The sequence below is a fragment of the Sciurus carolinensis genome, chromosome 11, assembly GCF_902686445.1.
Source record: "Sciurus carolinensis chromosome 11, mSciCar1.2, whole genome shotgun sequence".
Taxonomy (NCBI): domain Eukaryota; kingdom Metazoa; phylum Chordata; class Mammalia; order Rodentia; family Sciuridae; genus Sciurus; species Sciurus carolinensis.
Genome location: NC_062223.1, coordinates 13,518,433 through 13,535,624, shown reverse-complemented (window position 1 = coordinate 13,535,624; position 17,192 = coordinate 13,518,433). Strand labels below are relative to the sequence as shown.

The 17,192-nt window shown below is 57.3% G+C and overlaps 1 protein-coding gene across 1 annotated transcript; it reads left to right on the top strand.

Annotated features, from left to right (window-relative positions):
• The first annotated feature begins 13,201 nt into the window (after positions 1–13,201).
• Lrrc10b (leucine rich repeat containing 10B) lies at positions 13,202–15,685 on the top strand. Its single transcript, XM_047517431.1, has one exon. The coding sequence runs from the start codon at positions 13,686–13,688 to the stop codon at positions 14,562–14,564; it is 879 nt and encodes a 292-aa protein (XP_047373387.1). The 5' UTR covers positions 13,202–13,685; the 3' UTR covers positions 14,565–15,685.
• The last annotated feature ends 1,507 nt before the right edge of the window (positions 15,686–17,192 follow it).

The following is a 17,192-nucleotide window of genomic DNA, read 5'->3' as shown; positions in this document are numbered from 1 at the left end:
GAAGTGTAACGGTCACTGTCAGGGTGGCTGGAAAGGAGGGGTGAGCGGGGGGCAGTGGGTGCAGGCTGGGGGCTGGGGCCGGATTTGGAGTCAGGGGCTCAGTTGGAACTTGAGTCACCTGATCCTACAGACAGTGCGCTTCATTCTGTGCTGCCTTGGATTGGGCTTGGTTAGGTGCGGATGGCAGAACCCCAGGGGAGGGCGAGAGGGAGGGGTGTCCAGAGGCAGGTCGCTGTCCTTCTCCAGGTCTCAGTTACCTCTTCTACGAAATGGGGGTGGCGATTGGGAAGGACTTCCAGGTCCTTCCTCGGTTTCATGGGATCGCTTCAGAAGAAGACATAGCAGACCTGGGAGAGGGGCAGAGGCCTGTCTCCAGAGGTGGAGGCGAGTCTGGAAGGAATGGGCACTGGGTAGGGTGCTGATCCCAAGGCCTGGGGCCTCTTTCCTTCCAGGCAAGTGACCAGAGCAAGGCAGCTTCTTTGTGAGAAAGAGACCAAGGTGTCCACTAGAGAGGTCCTGCCCGAGCACAGGCTTCCTCCACAGGCTGCAGCCTGGCATCAGGGTCCCCAGACCCGAAGGCATAATCTGGGCTGCTCTCAGCTCTTTTGTCCCCTTAACCAGGTGCCTTTGTGCAGTGCACCACTGTACCATTGTGTGCTGTGGCCCTGCCAGCACCAGTCCCTCAGACGGGGTCCATGAGCTGCGGAGCCATACGACACCGGCCCAGGGCCGTCTGCTCTGCCTTGCAGCCCAGCCCAGTGTGCAGAGGGCGCTCGGGGTCCCTGCACCCACACTGCTCCTTCATGGGTATCCGTGGAGCAGCGCTGCTGGCCCTGGATCCTGGCTGTGCCCGGCCTGGTCCTGAGTGGCAGGCCTGGGGGCTGTCCGCAGCCGGGCTGGGGCTCCATGTGGGCTGTGGGCGGCCCCAGCTGGCTCCAGCACTGGAGGAGGGGATTCGAGGACACAGAGTCTCTGGGCTATAAACCCAGGCAGATTCAGGACCCAGCGACAGCCCCCTAGGCTGTGGGTGGGGATCTGCTGGCCCATACCCCCAACACTGAGGGTGAGTCACCAGCCCTGGGACTGAGCTGGGCCCCAGTCATGACTTGGCCATGGCAGAGTGGGCGAGTGAGAGTTAGGAGCTCCCACAGATACTAACCTACTAGTCCACACTGTCACTGTAAACACACAAACACAAATAAAAATGACACAGACCCCCAAAGACAGCTCCCGCAAATGCACAGGCACATTTATGTCCACAGACAAATACACAACCACACACAGAAACGCAAACGTGTATGTGGACACGCAGATGTTCACGCGAACACACCCGTGCACGCAGACACGCAGACCCGCAGACGGCATGGACACCGGCACAGACACACAAAACAGAAGCATAGACACCCCCCACCCCGGCCCCTCTCCTCCGTGAGGCTTCCTCTCAGCTCGAGTTTCCTATTCATTCAACTTCTACCCCGCCCAAAAGGGGATAGGGTGTCCCTGTTGGGACACTGGAGCCTGGTTACACCCTCCCCAGCTTCTCCCTCTCCTATGGCCCTGCACCCAGTTTCCAGGACATGTGAGCTGGGCCACCTCAGGGTCAGGTGGGAGCTGTGGCCCCCGAGGCGAGGGGCAGGTGCCCCAGGTGCTCCGCTCAGCCCTGCCCCCAACCCAGAGCAGGGGACTGTAACCTGCCTCTGACTTCATCGGCTCCTAGGCCCAGGGCAAGGGGCTGTGTGAGGACAGGGTGGCCCAAGGCATGAGCTGGCAGGAAGAGGGTCCAGGAGGGGCCAAGGCCAAGACTAGGTGGTTCTGGAGCCCCTGCTGGAGGCAGGGTGTCGGCTTCCCCATCTCGGAGGCAGACATGGAAGGGGGAACGGGGGCCTGCTGGCAAGGAGAGGACCGGAAGTCCAGAGTGGCAGCAGCTGGGAGGGCATCGTTCACCTCCAAGATGCCCTGACCTCTGCTGGAGCCGCTGTGCACCCCGTTACTAGGGCCGTCCACATGGGGGGGGAAGGGCTGGGCCTGAACTGAATGGGCTCGTGGCGGGGCAGCCCTGGAGGGGAGGCCTGTGGGTGAGGACAGTGGAGGCGACGAGCTCAGGCATGGCAGGTGCGGGGGAATAGGGAGCTGGACGGGTGCCCCCTGGGGAAGGCAGGTGGTTCCAGTCCCAGGAAGCCTTGAGGACCATGTTGGGGAGCTCTTCTGTGCCCGCTCCTGAGGAGGGAGCTCAGTGGGACACACAGAGTGGGTCTTGCTCACAGCCGAAACCCCAAAGCCCAGGACGGCGCCCGGCACCTTTGGAATGAGTGGAAGTTAGCTGGAGGAACCACAAACCCGCCTGCAGTGGAGGGGCCCCCAGTGGGCTCTGACCACTACCTGCCCTGAACACGGATGTCAGTCAACCAGGCTCCCTGCATCTGTGCCGCTGGCAGTGAAGCCCGCCATGCCCAGCGCTTTGCCCAGCTGCCCCTGCTGCGGCCCTTCAGACCTGCCTTTTCTCTGCACCAGCCCTCCTGGTCTCCCTGCTCCCTGAGGTGGCCTAAGGGCCTTCACATTCCAGTCTGGACCCCGCAGGCGTCCTCTGCCAACCCGGGCTCTTCAGGCTACTGAGCCCCAGGCCAAGGGACGGCTGGCTGCATGGGCTTTGCCGTGTCACCCTCTCGCCCTGTGTGCTCTGGAGAGTGTGGGAGAGCTCCTGCCCCTCAGCAGGCCTATGGGGGGTGTGATGCTCAGAGATGAGTGACAGGCATTTCAGAGAGAAGTGGAGCAGCAAGCCCCTTGGGACAGCTCTAGAGAGGAGCCGCTGAGGGGTGTGGAGTGTGGCCTCGTCCCATCGGCCCTCAGAGGTCTGAGCCTGCAGCCTGGCCCCCGCCAGCGTCCGCCCGGGGTGCTCTCCCCTCAGGCCCAGGCGGGTGGCAGGGCATGGTGTCCCAGGCCTGAGCTCTGGGGTCAGACTGCCCGGGTCCAAATGCCAGAGCCACACTGCCTGAGGGTAGTTCCTACCACCAGCAGCAGGACCTCCATCCTGAGCTTTTTTGGTGAATCGCAGCCCCTGCCTGGTGGGTGACATGAGATGACACACTCAGAGTACTGACAGTAGTAGTTGTTTTATGGCAGGAGCCCAGGAATCGGCCCGGATGGGATGGGACTTGACCAGGCCACACTGCTATGTGCAGGATCTGGCCTCTGTCTCCTGTGTGGCCCTGAATGGGTCCCTCCATCCCTTCTTGGGGAGCAGGCCCCCCTTGATGGCGGGTGGGTGATCAGTCGCACAGCCTGAGCAGGCGGCCCCTGCCACCTGTCCCTAAGCCCACTCTGCCAGGCCCTGTTGGCAGCTGCCTGGCTGTCCCTTCACCTGGAAACCAGGCTCGGAGTGTTGGTTGGAGTCATCCCTTCTGGCGGGTGCTGAGGGCTGCCTCCTCCCCACAGACATTTCAGAGAGCTTTCTAGGTATGCGGAGAGGATGATTAACCCTCCCGAAGCGCCCACAGCCTGCCAGGTGCCAAGAAGCTCCGTGGGCCTTCACCTCTTTCAGTGAGAACACGGAGGGCCTCCCTCTGGGGGAGGGTTGGGGACGCAGGTGGGTGGGTGCTGACGGCAGGCAGGAGGGGTGTGGGGTCCAGGAGGAAGGGGGGCAGCAGCGTGGGGACTCGTGCTGGGTGCTACACGGGCAGCACCCACCTCTGACGCACGGGGACATGCATGAGGCTGCTGCTCGTCATGGTACCGTGGCAGCTGATGTTGACAGGTACCATCTGTCCTGGGTCACGTGATGACACAGAACCACCAGCTCATGGGCTGGCCAGCTGTCCAGCTGGGAGAACAGGGCGCCCAGGGGCTGGGGGGGTGGTGGGGGTGTTTAAAGGCATCTGTGTGTGGGAACCAGAGGCGGGTGGGGTGGCGGGAAGCCCTGCCTGGGGAGGCAGAGGCTGGTGGGCCTGGTACACAGACAGATGGAGTGGGTGAAACTCTGAGCCGCTTCTTCCATTTCCTCTCTGACCATCTGGAGAGCCACCCGTTCCTGAGGAACTGTTCCCCGAACAACCGAGCAGGCAAAGACAGAGGAGGAATCAGACCCAGAAGCCCCCAGCCAGGGCCTCTGAGGAAGGGCCCCGGGCCTCACAGGGCCTGGGGGTTGTCCCACCCCTTGCTTCCTTGAGGCAGTGTGGCAGGCAGGCTCTGACGAGAAAGTCTTTCCCCTAGAAGGACCTCGGTGACAACCCGGTCATCCTGAGAGATGACCAGGCCAGAGAGGTGAAGCCACTCGGCCAAAGCCACTCTGCTTAGTGAGTGCACGTCGTCACTCTCTGTTCTGAACTTGAGGACTCTCCCCCGACCTTGCTTGCCTGGGGGACTGGGGTGGGCAGCAATGGGGCCTGGAATCTTCCCACGGGCAGCCCGCGGTAAAAAGGGGGCTTTGTTTTCTTTTGTTAAAGAAGGAGTGTGTGAGCTTGTGTGTGTGTGTGTGTGTGTGTGTGAATGTGTATGTGTGTGAGTGTGTGTGTGAATGTGTATGTGTGTGTGAGCTTGTGTGTGTGAGAGAATGTGTGTGTGAACGTGTATGTGTGTGTGAGCTTGTGTGTGTGTATGTGTGTGAGTGAGTGTGTGTGTGTGAGCTTGTGTGTGTGTATATGTGTGAATGTGTATGTGTGTGTGAGCTTGTATGTGTGCGAGTGTGTGTGAGCTTGTGTGTGTGTATGTGTGTGAGCTTGTGTGTGTGTGAGAGAGAGTGTGTGTGTATGTGTGTGTATGTGTGTGAGTGAATGTGTATGTGTGTGAGTGAGTGTGTGTGTGTATGAGCTTGTGTGTGTGTATATGTGTGAATGTGTATGTGTGTGTGAGCTTGTATGTGTGCAAGTGTGTGTGTGAGCTTGTGTGTGAGAGAGTGTGTGAGTGTGTATGTGTGTGTGAGCTTGTGTGTGTGTGAATGTGTGTGCGAGTGTGTGTGTGTGTGCGAGTGTGTGTGTGTATGTGTGTGAGCTTTGTGTGAGAGAGAGAGAGAGAGAGAGAGTGTGTGTGTGTGTGTGTGTGTGTGTGTGTGGATGTGTCTTCAGAAGTCCCCAGGTAAACAGGTCAGAGAGGCACCCGTCTGGCCACCTGACCTCAGACTGGGTGGCGCCGTGTCAGGAAAGCTCTAGGAGCCTCTGGGCGCAGTGACAGCGTGTGGCCGCGCAGCCTCTTTTATGGAGCCCTGGCACCTGGGACAGGACACTGCTGCTGCTGAACGCAAACTTGTTCCCCAGGACAGCGGAGGAGCCAAGGCTGGGGGTGGGCGGGGGCGAGCACGTGGCTGCCTGATGATGGTGGCTTGGGTACCAGAGCTCCTTGTAAGCCACAGAAACCAGTTTTGGTTAATTTAAGCAGAAGGAATTTATTAAAGGACTTTGGGTACTTACATAGTCTTCAGGTGGCCCCAAGGACAAAGCTTAGAGGCTACCCAAGCCAGGAACATGGCCCAAATCGCCCCAGGGCCCGGGGCTGGTGAAGCTGCCAGGGCCTGCCCCTCTGTGGGTCCCCGCTGCCACCCTTTCCACTCGCCCTCAGAAGGAAATCCAGGTGGTCCTTCTGCTCATTTCCCATTCAGAATTGAGGGTGGTGACTCCCAGGTCACATGCCTGCACCCAGCTTGCAAGGGATGCTGGGAAAGTGAGTTTCCAGTGTTTTCCGTGTCCACACAGGCAGGTGGGATTCTCCAGTATAAGAAGGGGCTTCAGATCCTGGGGGGCCCCAAATAGTGCAAAGGTCCTTCACACACAGGGGTCATCACCACGAAGGGAATGAGCCCTGGAGGGCCTTCCGTGAGTCCAGAGCTGTGCACACCTGGCGGGGCTGCTGATCTGGAAGGACCCTTTGTGAGACATGGAAAGGTTAGCTGTCCTTAGGAGGCTGGACTCAGTTGTGAGTTCCCGACACCTGGGTCCACTCGTGACTGAACAAAGTCATCAATCTAGACGCTTCTGGTCCAACTTGGGCTCCTCTGAACGACAGCCCTGCCACTAAGGACTCAAAGCCAGTCAGTCCAGGAGTTGAGTCCCTTCTCCCCAGGAAGAGGCACGCCTTCCGTGGAGGCTGCACCCGCGCATGTGTGATCTTTGTGGCCTTGGGTCATTCACACCTGTCCTCCCTGTACCTGCCCAGAAGCCACTGTGACTTCTGGCTCTGTTTGCCAGGGTTATGCAATCATCTCTGCAGCTCCCTTACCCGAACACTGCACCTCTTTGGATCTACTAGCCTGCTTCTGGCCGTACCTGCATCCGTTTTGGAGGAATAGAAACTTCTGGGTTCTCACCAGGTGCTGTGGTACATACTTGTAATCCCAGCAGCGCAGAAGGTTGAGGCAGGAGGATTGCAAGTTCGAAACCAGCCTCAGCAACTTAGCAAGACCCTAAGCAACTTAGAGACTCTGTCTCAAAATAAAAAATAAAAAAGGGCTGGGATGTGGCTCAGTGGTTGAGCACCCCTAGGTTCAATCCCCAGGACAGAACAAAACAAAATTCTAGGTTCTCCCCCTGTGACACTGGTGTGGAAGGATCCAGAGGAGAGGACTGGCTCACCTCCTGTCTCCTCTACTGAGGCCTCTCCAAACAGGCAAGAGGACTGGTGGGAGGTTCATGGCATCCTCAGACCACAACGGCTGTGGGAAGTGCAGGTTGGTCCCATCTGTCTTGGCGTCCCTCAAGTGTACTGAGAGCCTTCTCTCAGGCTGCCCCAACCCATTTTGGCCCACATCTGTGTGCGGGTTGTGGCACTGTCCCTTCTCTCCCACCTGCAGCTCGAGCCTCAATCTGCTTCTGGGTGGGATCTTTGCTTCTGTGATGACGCAGGCTTCTCCTCTCCAGGGCTGGGCATCAGCTCTCTGCTCTTCAAGTTCAAAGCCAGGCTTCTGGACCTACAAAAAAGATTTTGCTTTCAAAACCCGGCTCTTGTAAGGCTATAGTCTGGGCTCTGGGTTTCAAAGCCTCTTTTGCAACTCAGAGCCAAGGATTTGATTCTTTGTTCTGGTTTTCCCATGAAGAGCAGGAATCAGAGAGAGCCAACTTAGCATCTGAATGGATGGGAATGGATAGAAGGAAATTGTCTACTGGAGAACAGCGGTTAATACCCCCAAATGATCATGATGTTATCTCCCTGACGCTTCGTGCTAATCCATCAGGGCATGGCGATCATGCCCACAGCAGACCTGGCATTGAGGTGAAGGGAACAAGGCGCTTGCCCCCAGGTACGATATTTAAAGTGCAAACAACAACTTCATAATCAAGTTATAGTTTGATGGTAATAGTGTGTGTGTGTGTGTGTGTGTGTGTGTGTGTGTGGTGCTGAGACTTGATTCTGGGGCCCCTCATGTGCTAGGTGAATGCTTTACCACTGAACTACATCCCCAGCACTTGCTTCAGTCATTTTAAAAATAAAAATGAATGCTGAAACTCCGCGACGAACAAGACACCAACATTTTAAAGGAAGACAAGATTAGTACTACTGCTTTTTCTTTTTAACCCATGCTCAAAAAGGGCTCCACGTAGCATTGTCTTGATCTGACCTTTATTTCAAATCTTAATATTTTGTCGATCATGAAATTTTTTAGATTAATTTCGAATTTTGAAAAAGCCAGGAGCAGTAGCGCACGCCTTTAATCCCAGTCACTTGGGAGGCTGAAGCAGAAGGACGGCAAGTTCCAGGCCAGCCTGGGCAACTTAGTGAGTCCCTGTCTCAAAATCAAAAATAAAAAGGGCTGGAGATGTAGCTCCATGGTAGAGCACCCCTAGGTTCAATCCTTAGTACTGCCAAAAAAAAAGAAAAGAAAAGAAAAAAAAAGACCATCAATACCCGTCTCCCGGAAAAAACCCCAAAAAACAAAACCACAGAGAAGGCGAGCTGCTCAAGTGGCCACGTGGCTCCAGGGGAACATGTGGGACAGAAGGCTCTCTACTCTCGATTCACATCTACAGGGGAAACAGCCTTCAATTAGAGAATTCACTGTTAATTATTTAATTATAACTAAAATACTTTGAAAGAAATAGGCACTCAAGTTTTTATTCCATGGAGATTTGACATGCTTTGAAGGACCCTGGAAGGATTCTCAGAGATGAGGAGTTTTCTAGAAGAAGACACTAAAGATGATAGTGTGAGCCCAGCAGAGGGACTGGCATATGCAAAGGTCCTGGGGTGGGAAGAACCTGATGAACTGGGAGGAATCATGTTAGATAGTCCAGGCTGATTCTATAACAAACAGCCCTGGAGTCTAAACACGGAAACACATTTAACATTTATTTCTTATTCTTGTCACAGTCTAAGGTGGGTTGGGTAACTCATATCCAAGTGATGACTCAGGGCCCAGGTTCCTTTCCATTGTTAAAATGGCAGAAGGTAAAAGAACACGGAAGGTGACGCAGTGACCGGTCTCACTTCTGCTAGAGTCTGTTGGCTCAGGGCTCCTCCCAAGGCCTCACCCCGCAGGGCCTGGGAAAGGTAGTTTTGCTCAGTGTTCGGGAAGGGAAGATAGAAAACAGAAGTCAGCATCTCCCGCCACAGAGAAGGGGACTAGGCCAGGGGTGTCCTTGGCCATCATGGTTGGGACCTGGGTCTGTATTCTTTGGATGAACAATCCTATCTGATCGTACTTGGCCACTGAGTCAGAAGGTACCAACGTAAGGCCAGCTGCCAGCAATGGCCACTGCTAATCTTCCTGGGAGGAAGGGGCCATCATGCCCGGAACCCAGTTAGCAGCAGGCGGCTCACCGGATCCATTAGGAGGGTGGCATGGCAGCTTGGCCTTGGGTGCTGGCTCGGCCTCTCCCCTTCCTCACTCTCCCTTGGCCTCACGTTCCCCAGCTCGGGTTCCAGCGGAATGTGATCCCAGGCCGTTCGTGGGCTCGGGTTCCAGCGGGGGCGTTGGAGGAGCAGGCTGCCAGGGGCTGAGCCAGCCAGCGAGTTTCCTGCCCACTGAAGGGCCCTGGGCTAAGGGTGGGCCCGAGAGTGCCTGGAATTTGTAACCGGGTGAACCCTGAGCCCCGCTCACAGGCCTAGGGTGACCTTGGACTTGGGGGCCTTTTTGTTCTGTCCTCTTGAACCTGCTTGGGGGTTCCTAGGCTTGCCCTGCAGGTTTCAGGATCCCCCACCCCCCAGGTGGGCAAACACACTGAGGCCTGGGGCTTAGGAGGGGCATGGGCTCTCGGCCATCCTTAACTTGTCTGGCAACATCCAAAGCTCCAAGCAGGGCACCCTGGACACGGGTGCTATTTGCAGGACAGGGGCACCCCGGGCGGTTTCTCTAATTTCTCCCGTTTGGGAGGGTGGTCGAGACAGAGTTGAAAAAACCCTGGATTTGCAACAGGATGGTCTGGGTTTGAATCGTGGCTTTGCCTCCTACCAGCTGGGTGCCGATGCAGTGGCTTAACCTCTGAATCTGTTTCCTCATCTGTGGAGTGGGAGTGTGGGGATGGAGCCGAGAGGAAGGGTAAATGAGGCAGCCTGGAGGTGCTCAGTAAGTGACAACTATCATTACCGCGTGGGAGGCCACAAGGCGAGGGGGCAGACACCTCCTGCATCCTTTCCTGCAGCTGCAGCCCAAGGCTCTTGTTAGGACGGGGACTCTGCTCAAAGTCCCTCTCACCTGAAGTCTTCAGGAAGGCCACGGGCCTCCAGGTACCACCTCCTCCTCCTCTGCATCCTCACTTTCCCTCTCTGACCTCAGCTGCTACCACCTTCCCTCTTGCCGCATGGGTTCCGGCCACCCTGAGCTGCCCTGCGGGCTGCAGTCCCCTGTGTCAGGAACACACCCTCTCAAGACTCCTTCACTGGCCCCTCACCTCCACTCTCTCCTCTTGGCTCAATGCCATCCTCTCAAAGGAGCCTCCGCTGGTCACTCCGCTGGTGTTAAATGGTAGCTCTCCCAGCCTCCTTTCTCCTCCTTGCCTTACTTCCCCCACAGCCTTATTAGCGCTAGACTTGTGGGTTTTGTTAATTATCTCCACTGGCGAGAATATGAATCCACAAAGGCAGGAGTTTTTCACTTTTATAGTTAATTCCCAGAGCCTAGGCTTAGAAGCAGGTGCTAAATGTTTGTTGACTGAATACTTGAAAGATTCAAGGCACTCAAGTTCTGACGGGGCAGAGGAGGGGAGCACGCCACGGCATAAAAGACATCGTCGCTTTTCTTTTTGCCAACTGAGGGGACTGGACTAAGACTCCCAGGAGACCATGACCCCGTGGAAACGGTCCGCCACTGGGTGAGCACGTGCCTCCGCGCACTTCTCTGGGACGAGGGTCCCCCGCTTCTTACAGACATTTAAATCAGTGGCCTCCTGGAAGAGCTAAGCCCGCTCCCTGCTCTGACATGGAGTGATTGCCTCTCGTCGGCTCAAGTCTTCGCTCTCTAAGACGCCAGGCAAATGTTGCCTGGTTCTTCCTCGAGCCTCAGCAGCCAGCTGTCCTGGGCCCCGAGCAGGGAGGGAGAATCCCAGTGGCCTTGGCAAAGTCAGTGGGGAGGAGGCAGAGGGGCCTGTGGGGACGTGGAGGAGACACGCGAGGAGCCTTCTATGTTACGCTGCTGTTTTCTTTCTTTTATTTAACAGGAAAGAGATTTAAAGCGCGTATGACAAAATGTGAGCAATTGTGACCACTGGGGACCCAGAACAGGGGTGTTTATCACAGAGAGCTTTGTGCCTTTCCTGTATTTCAAAAAATTCCTTTAAAAACATGGATTTGGGGGTGGGCATGACTAGGAACAGAGAGGCGGCTTCCGGGGCCTGGAGGCCCCACACCTTGGTTATTTTTGCGGTGCGTGGGCAGAGGGCACGGCCGGCCCGGGACCCTATCTGGAGCTGTGGGAGACTTGTTCCCCTCGCGCTGCCTTTGCTGGTCTGGTTTCCTGCCTTCCCGGGGAGTAGGGAAAGGCTGAGAGGCCCCGCACTGAGGGTGAAGCTAATTCATTAGTGCCGCCTCGGCAGGGACCGGGCGCCTGCGGAGCCAGTGTGATTCATCAGGATGATTGCCCCGCTGCCAGCCTGCGTGGGCCCGAACGCCAGCACATTTTACCTTCACCCACTGAGAAGGGCCTGGTGGGGGGCGAAGGTACAGGATCTACCCAGAGCAAGACAAAGACTCAGAGAAAGAAGGCCGGGCAGGCGCGCTCCCGGCCCAGGGATGCTATGCCAGGCTGGTGCCAGAGGGCAGGGGCTCATGCGGGCTGCTGCCTGCGCCCAAGAGGGCTGCTTGGTGCTGGAGTGGCAGCCCTGAGCAGGTGGCGAGGGTGGGCTGGCTGAGCTTCCTCCTCCACAGCGAATGTTCCCTTGCTCAAACCGCTTGGGGGGCAGGGGGTGGGGAGTACTCATGTTCATCCCATCAGTCTGGCTGGGTTTCCCCCAACTTTCTGGTTCCCCCGCCTCCTTCAAAAGAGCAGAACGGAAAGAGTTGGACTGGGGCTTAAGGAGGTCTGGCAGGAGCTTGGACCCCTCCTGCTGGACCTGAGAATCCTCGTCCATCCCAGGTCTGGGGTCTGGGCTCTGCTCTTTCTTGGTCTGGGTCCCCTACCTCCGCTCGGGTCCTAACTTCATCTTTGCAGTCTCTGCCAGGATGAGGGTCCACGGCTGGTTCCTGGCTTAGACCAATACCTGCCCCTGTGTTCCCCAACATCTGCTTTCTCACACCAAGACATCCTTTGCCCAATTACAACTGCTGTTGCTCTGTTCATCTCTCCACCCAACAAACACATGTCAATAATTGGAACAAAAGAAGTCAACAGAAAAAAAAAAAGTATGTGTTGAATAATTTCATTTATGTGATGTTCAAGAACAGGCAAAACTAGTCCCGGATGATACAGGTCATGATCACAGTTGCCTGTGGGAGGTGAAAGAGGTGCAAGGGAACTAACTCTTGGGTGATGAAACGTGAATGGATGAGTACATTTGTCAAGTGCATCCAGTTGTACCCTTAGAAGCTACGCATTTCACTGTATGTAAAGTTGCCTTGCTTTTCTTTTTTTCTCTTCCTTTTCTTTCCTTTTTTCTTTTTCTTTTTGAGATGGAGTCTTACTATCTTGTCCAGGCTGGTCTTGAACTCCTGGGCTCAGGCCAACCTCCTGCCTCAGCCTTCTGACTGGAGGTGGTTATAGGCAATGCCACGTGTCCAGTTTCCATTTTCTTAAATGTTAAACATTTTCATTGCGGTGGGCAAGGAAGTGGGTGGGGTAGGCTGGAGGGCAGGGAGCTGCCCTGAGGTCTATGGTGCAGTCAGTCCACATGGGTCACAGGTTCCAGAGAGGGCGGCGTGGAGGAGGCATGGAATCTGCTCCCTCCGAAGCAACCTCTCTTCACTGTGTGACCTCCAGCAGGTTGCTTCCCTTGGGATTAATAATACCTTCCTTGTAGTTTTGCATTGAGAATAAGAGGCTTTATGGGGGGGGGGGGTTCATCTGGAGTGACATTGTTCCATTTGCTGGCGGTAGTGTGTGGTTAAAAGCCCAGGTTGTTGAGTCACACTGCCTCACTTCAAAACCCAGCAGCTCACCAGCTGGGTGACCTTGGGCGAGTCACCCAGCTTAGTCAACCAGCTCAAGTCAAACCTCTCTGAGCCTCAGTTTCTCAATCTTTCGAACTGGGTAATGGCTGTGGCAAGGATTCAGTGCAAAGCTTTTATCACTGTGCTGGGTACATGGTAGCCTCGCAGTAAATGGGAACGCGAGTCTGCTCTGGCAGGGAGGGCCCCCATGGGAGGGGAGAAGGCAGGGTAAATAGCTGTTGGTGGGAGCATGCGCAAGGAGTTTCAGAATGAGGGTGGCCCTGGTTGGGGGTTCTCAGGCGTTCACCTGTCCCAGCCCTCTGACCTCCGTAGCCACACACAGACCTTGGGCATCGAATGAGGCAGGAAACAGGCGTGTGAGTGCACTAGCCAGGAAGCTGCTGGGCAGTGGACTGTACGGAGCGGGGGCGGAGTCAAGCGGCGAGTTCCTGCAAATCCTCAGATGTGAAAAGGGACAGAAAGCAACACCGTTCGGAGTTACTATCCTGAAGTGACCCCACAAGGAGGCTGGTCGCACGTCGCCGGATGTGAGTGACCGGCAGTAACCGCGCTCCACAGTACCTCCTGGAGAGCTCTCTGTTCCCAGCCGTGGGTGTCGCGTTTCTTGGTCCGGACTTTTTCTTCAGAACCCGGGGCCCCGGAGAGCACAAAACCTCCCTCCAAACAGCTAGCGGCGGCGTCGGATGTCGCATATCCGCGCCGGCACAGCGCTGGGCTCGCTGGGAGGGGATCCCTTGGCTGGCGCCTGCGGCAGGTGGGCGGGATTGGCTGGCAAGGGGCGGGCTCGGACACCGGGACCCCACACGGGCGGCGCCTTGGCCCCGCCCCTCCCCGCCCTCCCTCCGCCTCATTGGCAGCCACACGCGCGTCGGGGGTTGCCAGGGCGACGGGTCGCTAAGCTGCGAGTCAGTGCGAACTCTAGCCAGTCGGCCTCTGGCAGAGGCAGCGGGGGAGGCCGGAGGGCGGGTGGCTGAGCGCAGCGCTCGGCCCCAAGCGGGCGCCTCCTCCCGGCCCGGCACGGCCCCCCTCCCGGCGCAGAGGCAGGCCGGGGCGGGGGGCCCCGAAGCCGGCGCGGTCCCGGCCCCGTCGGGGCGGCCGGGGGGCGGCCGGGGCGGGGCGATGCCGGGCGGCGGTGGTGACAGCGGCCCCGGCCGGGGCCCGTGACCATGGGCATCGCGGAGTCCACACCGGATGAGCTGCCGTCGGACGCGGAGGAGCAGTTGCGCAGCGGCGAGCAACAGCTGGAGTTGAGCGGACGACGGCTGCGGCGTCTGCCCAGCGCGGTGTGCGCGCTGAGCCGCCTGCAGAAGCTGTACGTGAGCGGCACCGGGCTGCGCGAGCTGCCCGAAGAGATCGAGGAGCTGCGCGAGCTGCGCATCCTGGCTCTCGACTTCAACAAACTCGAGCGCCTGCCCGACGGCCTGTGTCGCCTGCCGCGCCTCACGCGCCTCTACCTGGGCAGCAACCGGTTGCTGTCGCTGCCCGCTGACTTCGCGCAGCTGCAGAGCCTTCGCTGTCTTTGGATCGAGGGCAACTTCCTGCGGCGTTTTCCGCGGCCGCTGCTGCGCCTAGTGGCGCTGCAATCGCTGCAGATGGGCGACAACCGGTTGCGCGCGCTGCCCGCGGAGCTGCCGCGCATGACGGGCTTGCGCGGCCTCTGGCTCTACGGTAACCGCTTCGAGGAGTTCCCGCCAGCGCTGCTGCGCATGGGCCGCCTGCATATCCTCGACCTCGACCGCAACCGCCTGGGAGGCTTCCCCGACTTACACCCGTTGCGCGCGCTGCGCGTCTTCTCCTACGACCACAATCCGGTCACCGGACCCCCGCGCGTCGCGGACACGGTCTTCCTCGTGGGTGAAGGCGCCGTGGAGCGCATGGCGGAGCGCGATGAACCTACGCCGCGGCCGCTCCCCAGGCGCCCAGCACGGGCCTTTGAGGATGAGGAGGAAGAAGATCTGCTCATAGGGGGCGCTGGCTCCCGGGCCCTTGGACACCCGGGGGGCAACCTCTGTGCCCTGGAAGGCCCTCCAGGTCTGGGCACCTGAACCTCTGCACAGGGTGATGGTCTTCGGCCACTCAGGAAGGATGGCCTTCGGAAGACTGTGTCTTCCTGGGTCTGTAGGACGGGTGGGAGCCTACCTGGGGCAATGAAGAAGTCTCTTTGGGCTAGCTTCTGGGCACAGGCAGGCCTGGGGGCCATCTTCAGACTCTCCTGGGGAATAAGAAGAGTGCCCCCTCGTGGATCTCTGGACAGTCTTCAGACCAACAAGTTTGAGCTCTGTCTCCTCCCTGATAGAGCCACTAACAACAAAACGTGCCAGTTTCCTCCTGGAACCAGGGTCACCACTGTCCACAGAATCATACCAGTCACTGAATCTGGATGCCCAGGGCACCCACATCCTCCTCCTGGGGTTTGTATCTCCTAGGCCACCTTTTCCGGTGCCAGAGCTGCTACCTCTGGGGTAAACTGTGTTAGAATAGAACTGCCCTTGGTGGGGGGGTACTGCCCAGGGGCCAGGCCTGGGACCCTTGGCCTGTGCCCATGACAGAAGTAGGAGACAGATTGAGGCCTAAGACCATAGCTGGCCAGGGCTCCTCATGCATAGCTCCCTCCTCAGGCCCCATGATACTTGTATGGGACCCAGAAGTCAGGGTCTCCTTCCCCGCTGCTTTCCTTCTGGTCTCTTCTCCCATCATGTACGTGGACTCTTGCTGGGCAAAGAGAGCTCTCCCTCCCTTCCCCACAGCCTGAGCCTTCAGCTGTCAAGTTTGAAAAGAAGCCACTGTGCCTCCAGGGCTGCCTGCCCTGAAGAGAGGGGCTCTGCGCTCTGAGAGGCTGCTCCAGGCCTCTCCTGCTGCCTGCACTCTCCATTCCCTTACATGGGCACAGCCAGTGTGGCTGGCACGGCATGGGGCACGGGATGGGCACTGTGTGCCTCTACTCCGTCACCAGGGCCAGCCTCAAGGGGGTGAGGAGACGGGCCTTGCTCTGCAATTCCCAGGGCCAGCTCTTTCCCATCCAAGCAATAACAGGAGGAGGGGGCCAGGGCCAAGGACACTCAGGGACACTGTCAGGGGCAGTGGCTCCACATGATAGTGTTTTCTTTAGGAAGAAGAAGAAGAAAAAAAAAAAACTGGCTGTAAACATAAATTATATTTCTTGGAGAAAGAATGTGCATTTCCCACATGCCTGTTTATTTATAAGCCCTGGGAGCACCGGGTCCCACTTCTGTGGGCACACTGCCCCCATCCGCGGCCTGTGTGTCAGGCCGACCCTGGCAAAAAGTGGTGTCCTGAGTGTGGGGAACAAGGGCCCAGACAGAAACGTCTTGGGCCGGCCACGCGAGGCTGGTTTCCCTCGAAACCCTGGGTGAAACCCCGGGTGTCTTCATTCCTTTTCGCCGCTGGGCTCACCCCGTCTCAGGCCGCCGGATTTTGTGGAGCTTAATTCTCAGGTTCCTGGTTCCTGGATCTCCCACCAGAGGGCTGACCTTTCTGTATTCCCTCAGCCATGCTTCTCTCCTCCTGCTCTGTGACTACACTTGTCTCCGTCTCCTCCTCCATTTACCTCTCCCTTTCTCTCCCCGATAGTCTCCTTTTGCTTAGTTTTGACATTTCTCTCTCCCCTTGTCGTTCAGGGGGAAAATATTTAAAGAAAGGAAGAAAATGAAAATCTCAAACCTACAGGCCCATCTCCCATGAGAAGATCCTGCAGGCCTCCATCACCATGGCAACAGGGACTGATGTCATATGGGGCCAAAAGGTCAGATCCTGCCCAGCAGCTTGGCTGGCACACTGGGCTGAGCCCTGATTAAGGAGGAGTCTGGACCTGGGTCTGGAGCAGGCAGCTTGCAAGTGAGAATCACAGCCATGAGGGCACAGAAAGAGGTGGCGAGGTGGGGAAGATTGCAGGAAGAGGGGTGTGGGGCTTGGCTGCAGACCTTGTCCCACTGAGGTTTCATCAGGGCCTGGGAACATTCTGGGATCTGGGAACTTGAAGGAAGGTGTTTGGAAGGGTGGGGATCAGTGAGGTGGGGTAGGAGATGCAGCTGACCAGTAACTTGTCTTACACGGGGGAAATTCCAGTCCTAGTTTTGCTATCAGTTAAGTGACCTGCAGTCTCTTTTTCTCCGTCTTATTTAGAGCTGAGCGAGTCTACAATTCGATACTCCGTACATCCTGGTGTTCATCTACCTCCTTTTCATGCAGAATCAAGTTTCCTTCCTCTCTCTGCTCTGTTTCCCTGTACTTCCTCTCTGCTGAGCCCCCCACCCTCTAGGTCAGAGCAAAGACCCTGCCATGGGTTCCCCTGGGCTATCCGGAGGCACACAGAGCTCTCCCTTTTTACATAGGGCCCTTATCTATGACTGTTTGTTCCCCAAACAGGGCTGCCAGGCTGTTTCTCTCAGGAGAGAGGAGAAATGTGCCAGGGCCTGCTTTGCTCTTCACTTGCTCTCCATAGCAGGAGCCAGTTCCTTCTGGAAAGTTAGTCTGGTTAAAGCAGGTGCCAATGCCTGACTTGAGAGCACTATCGAGGGTCTCTATTTCCACAAGAAAATGAGGGAGACCTCCTTCTGGGAGGGAGCTATTGCGGGGTCCATCTGGGCATCACGGTTCCCCTTAGTATGGAGAGAGCACTGTAGGAGGGGTCCTAGCACCCCTCACCCCGCAGC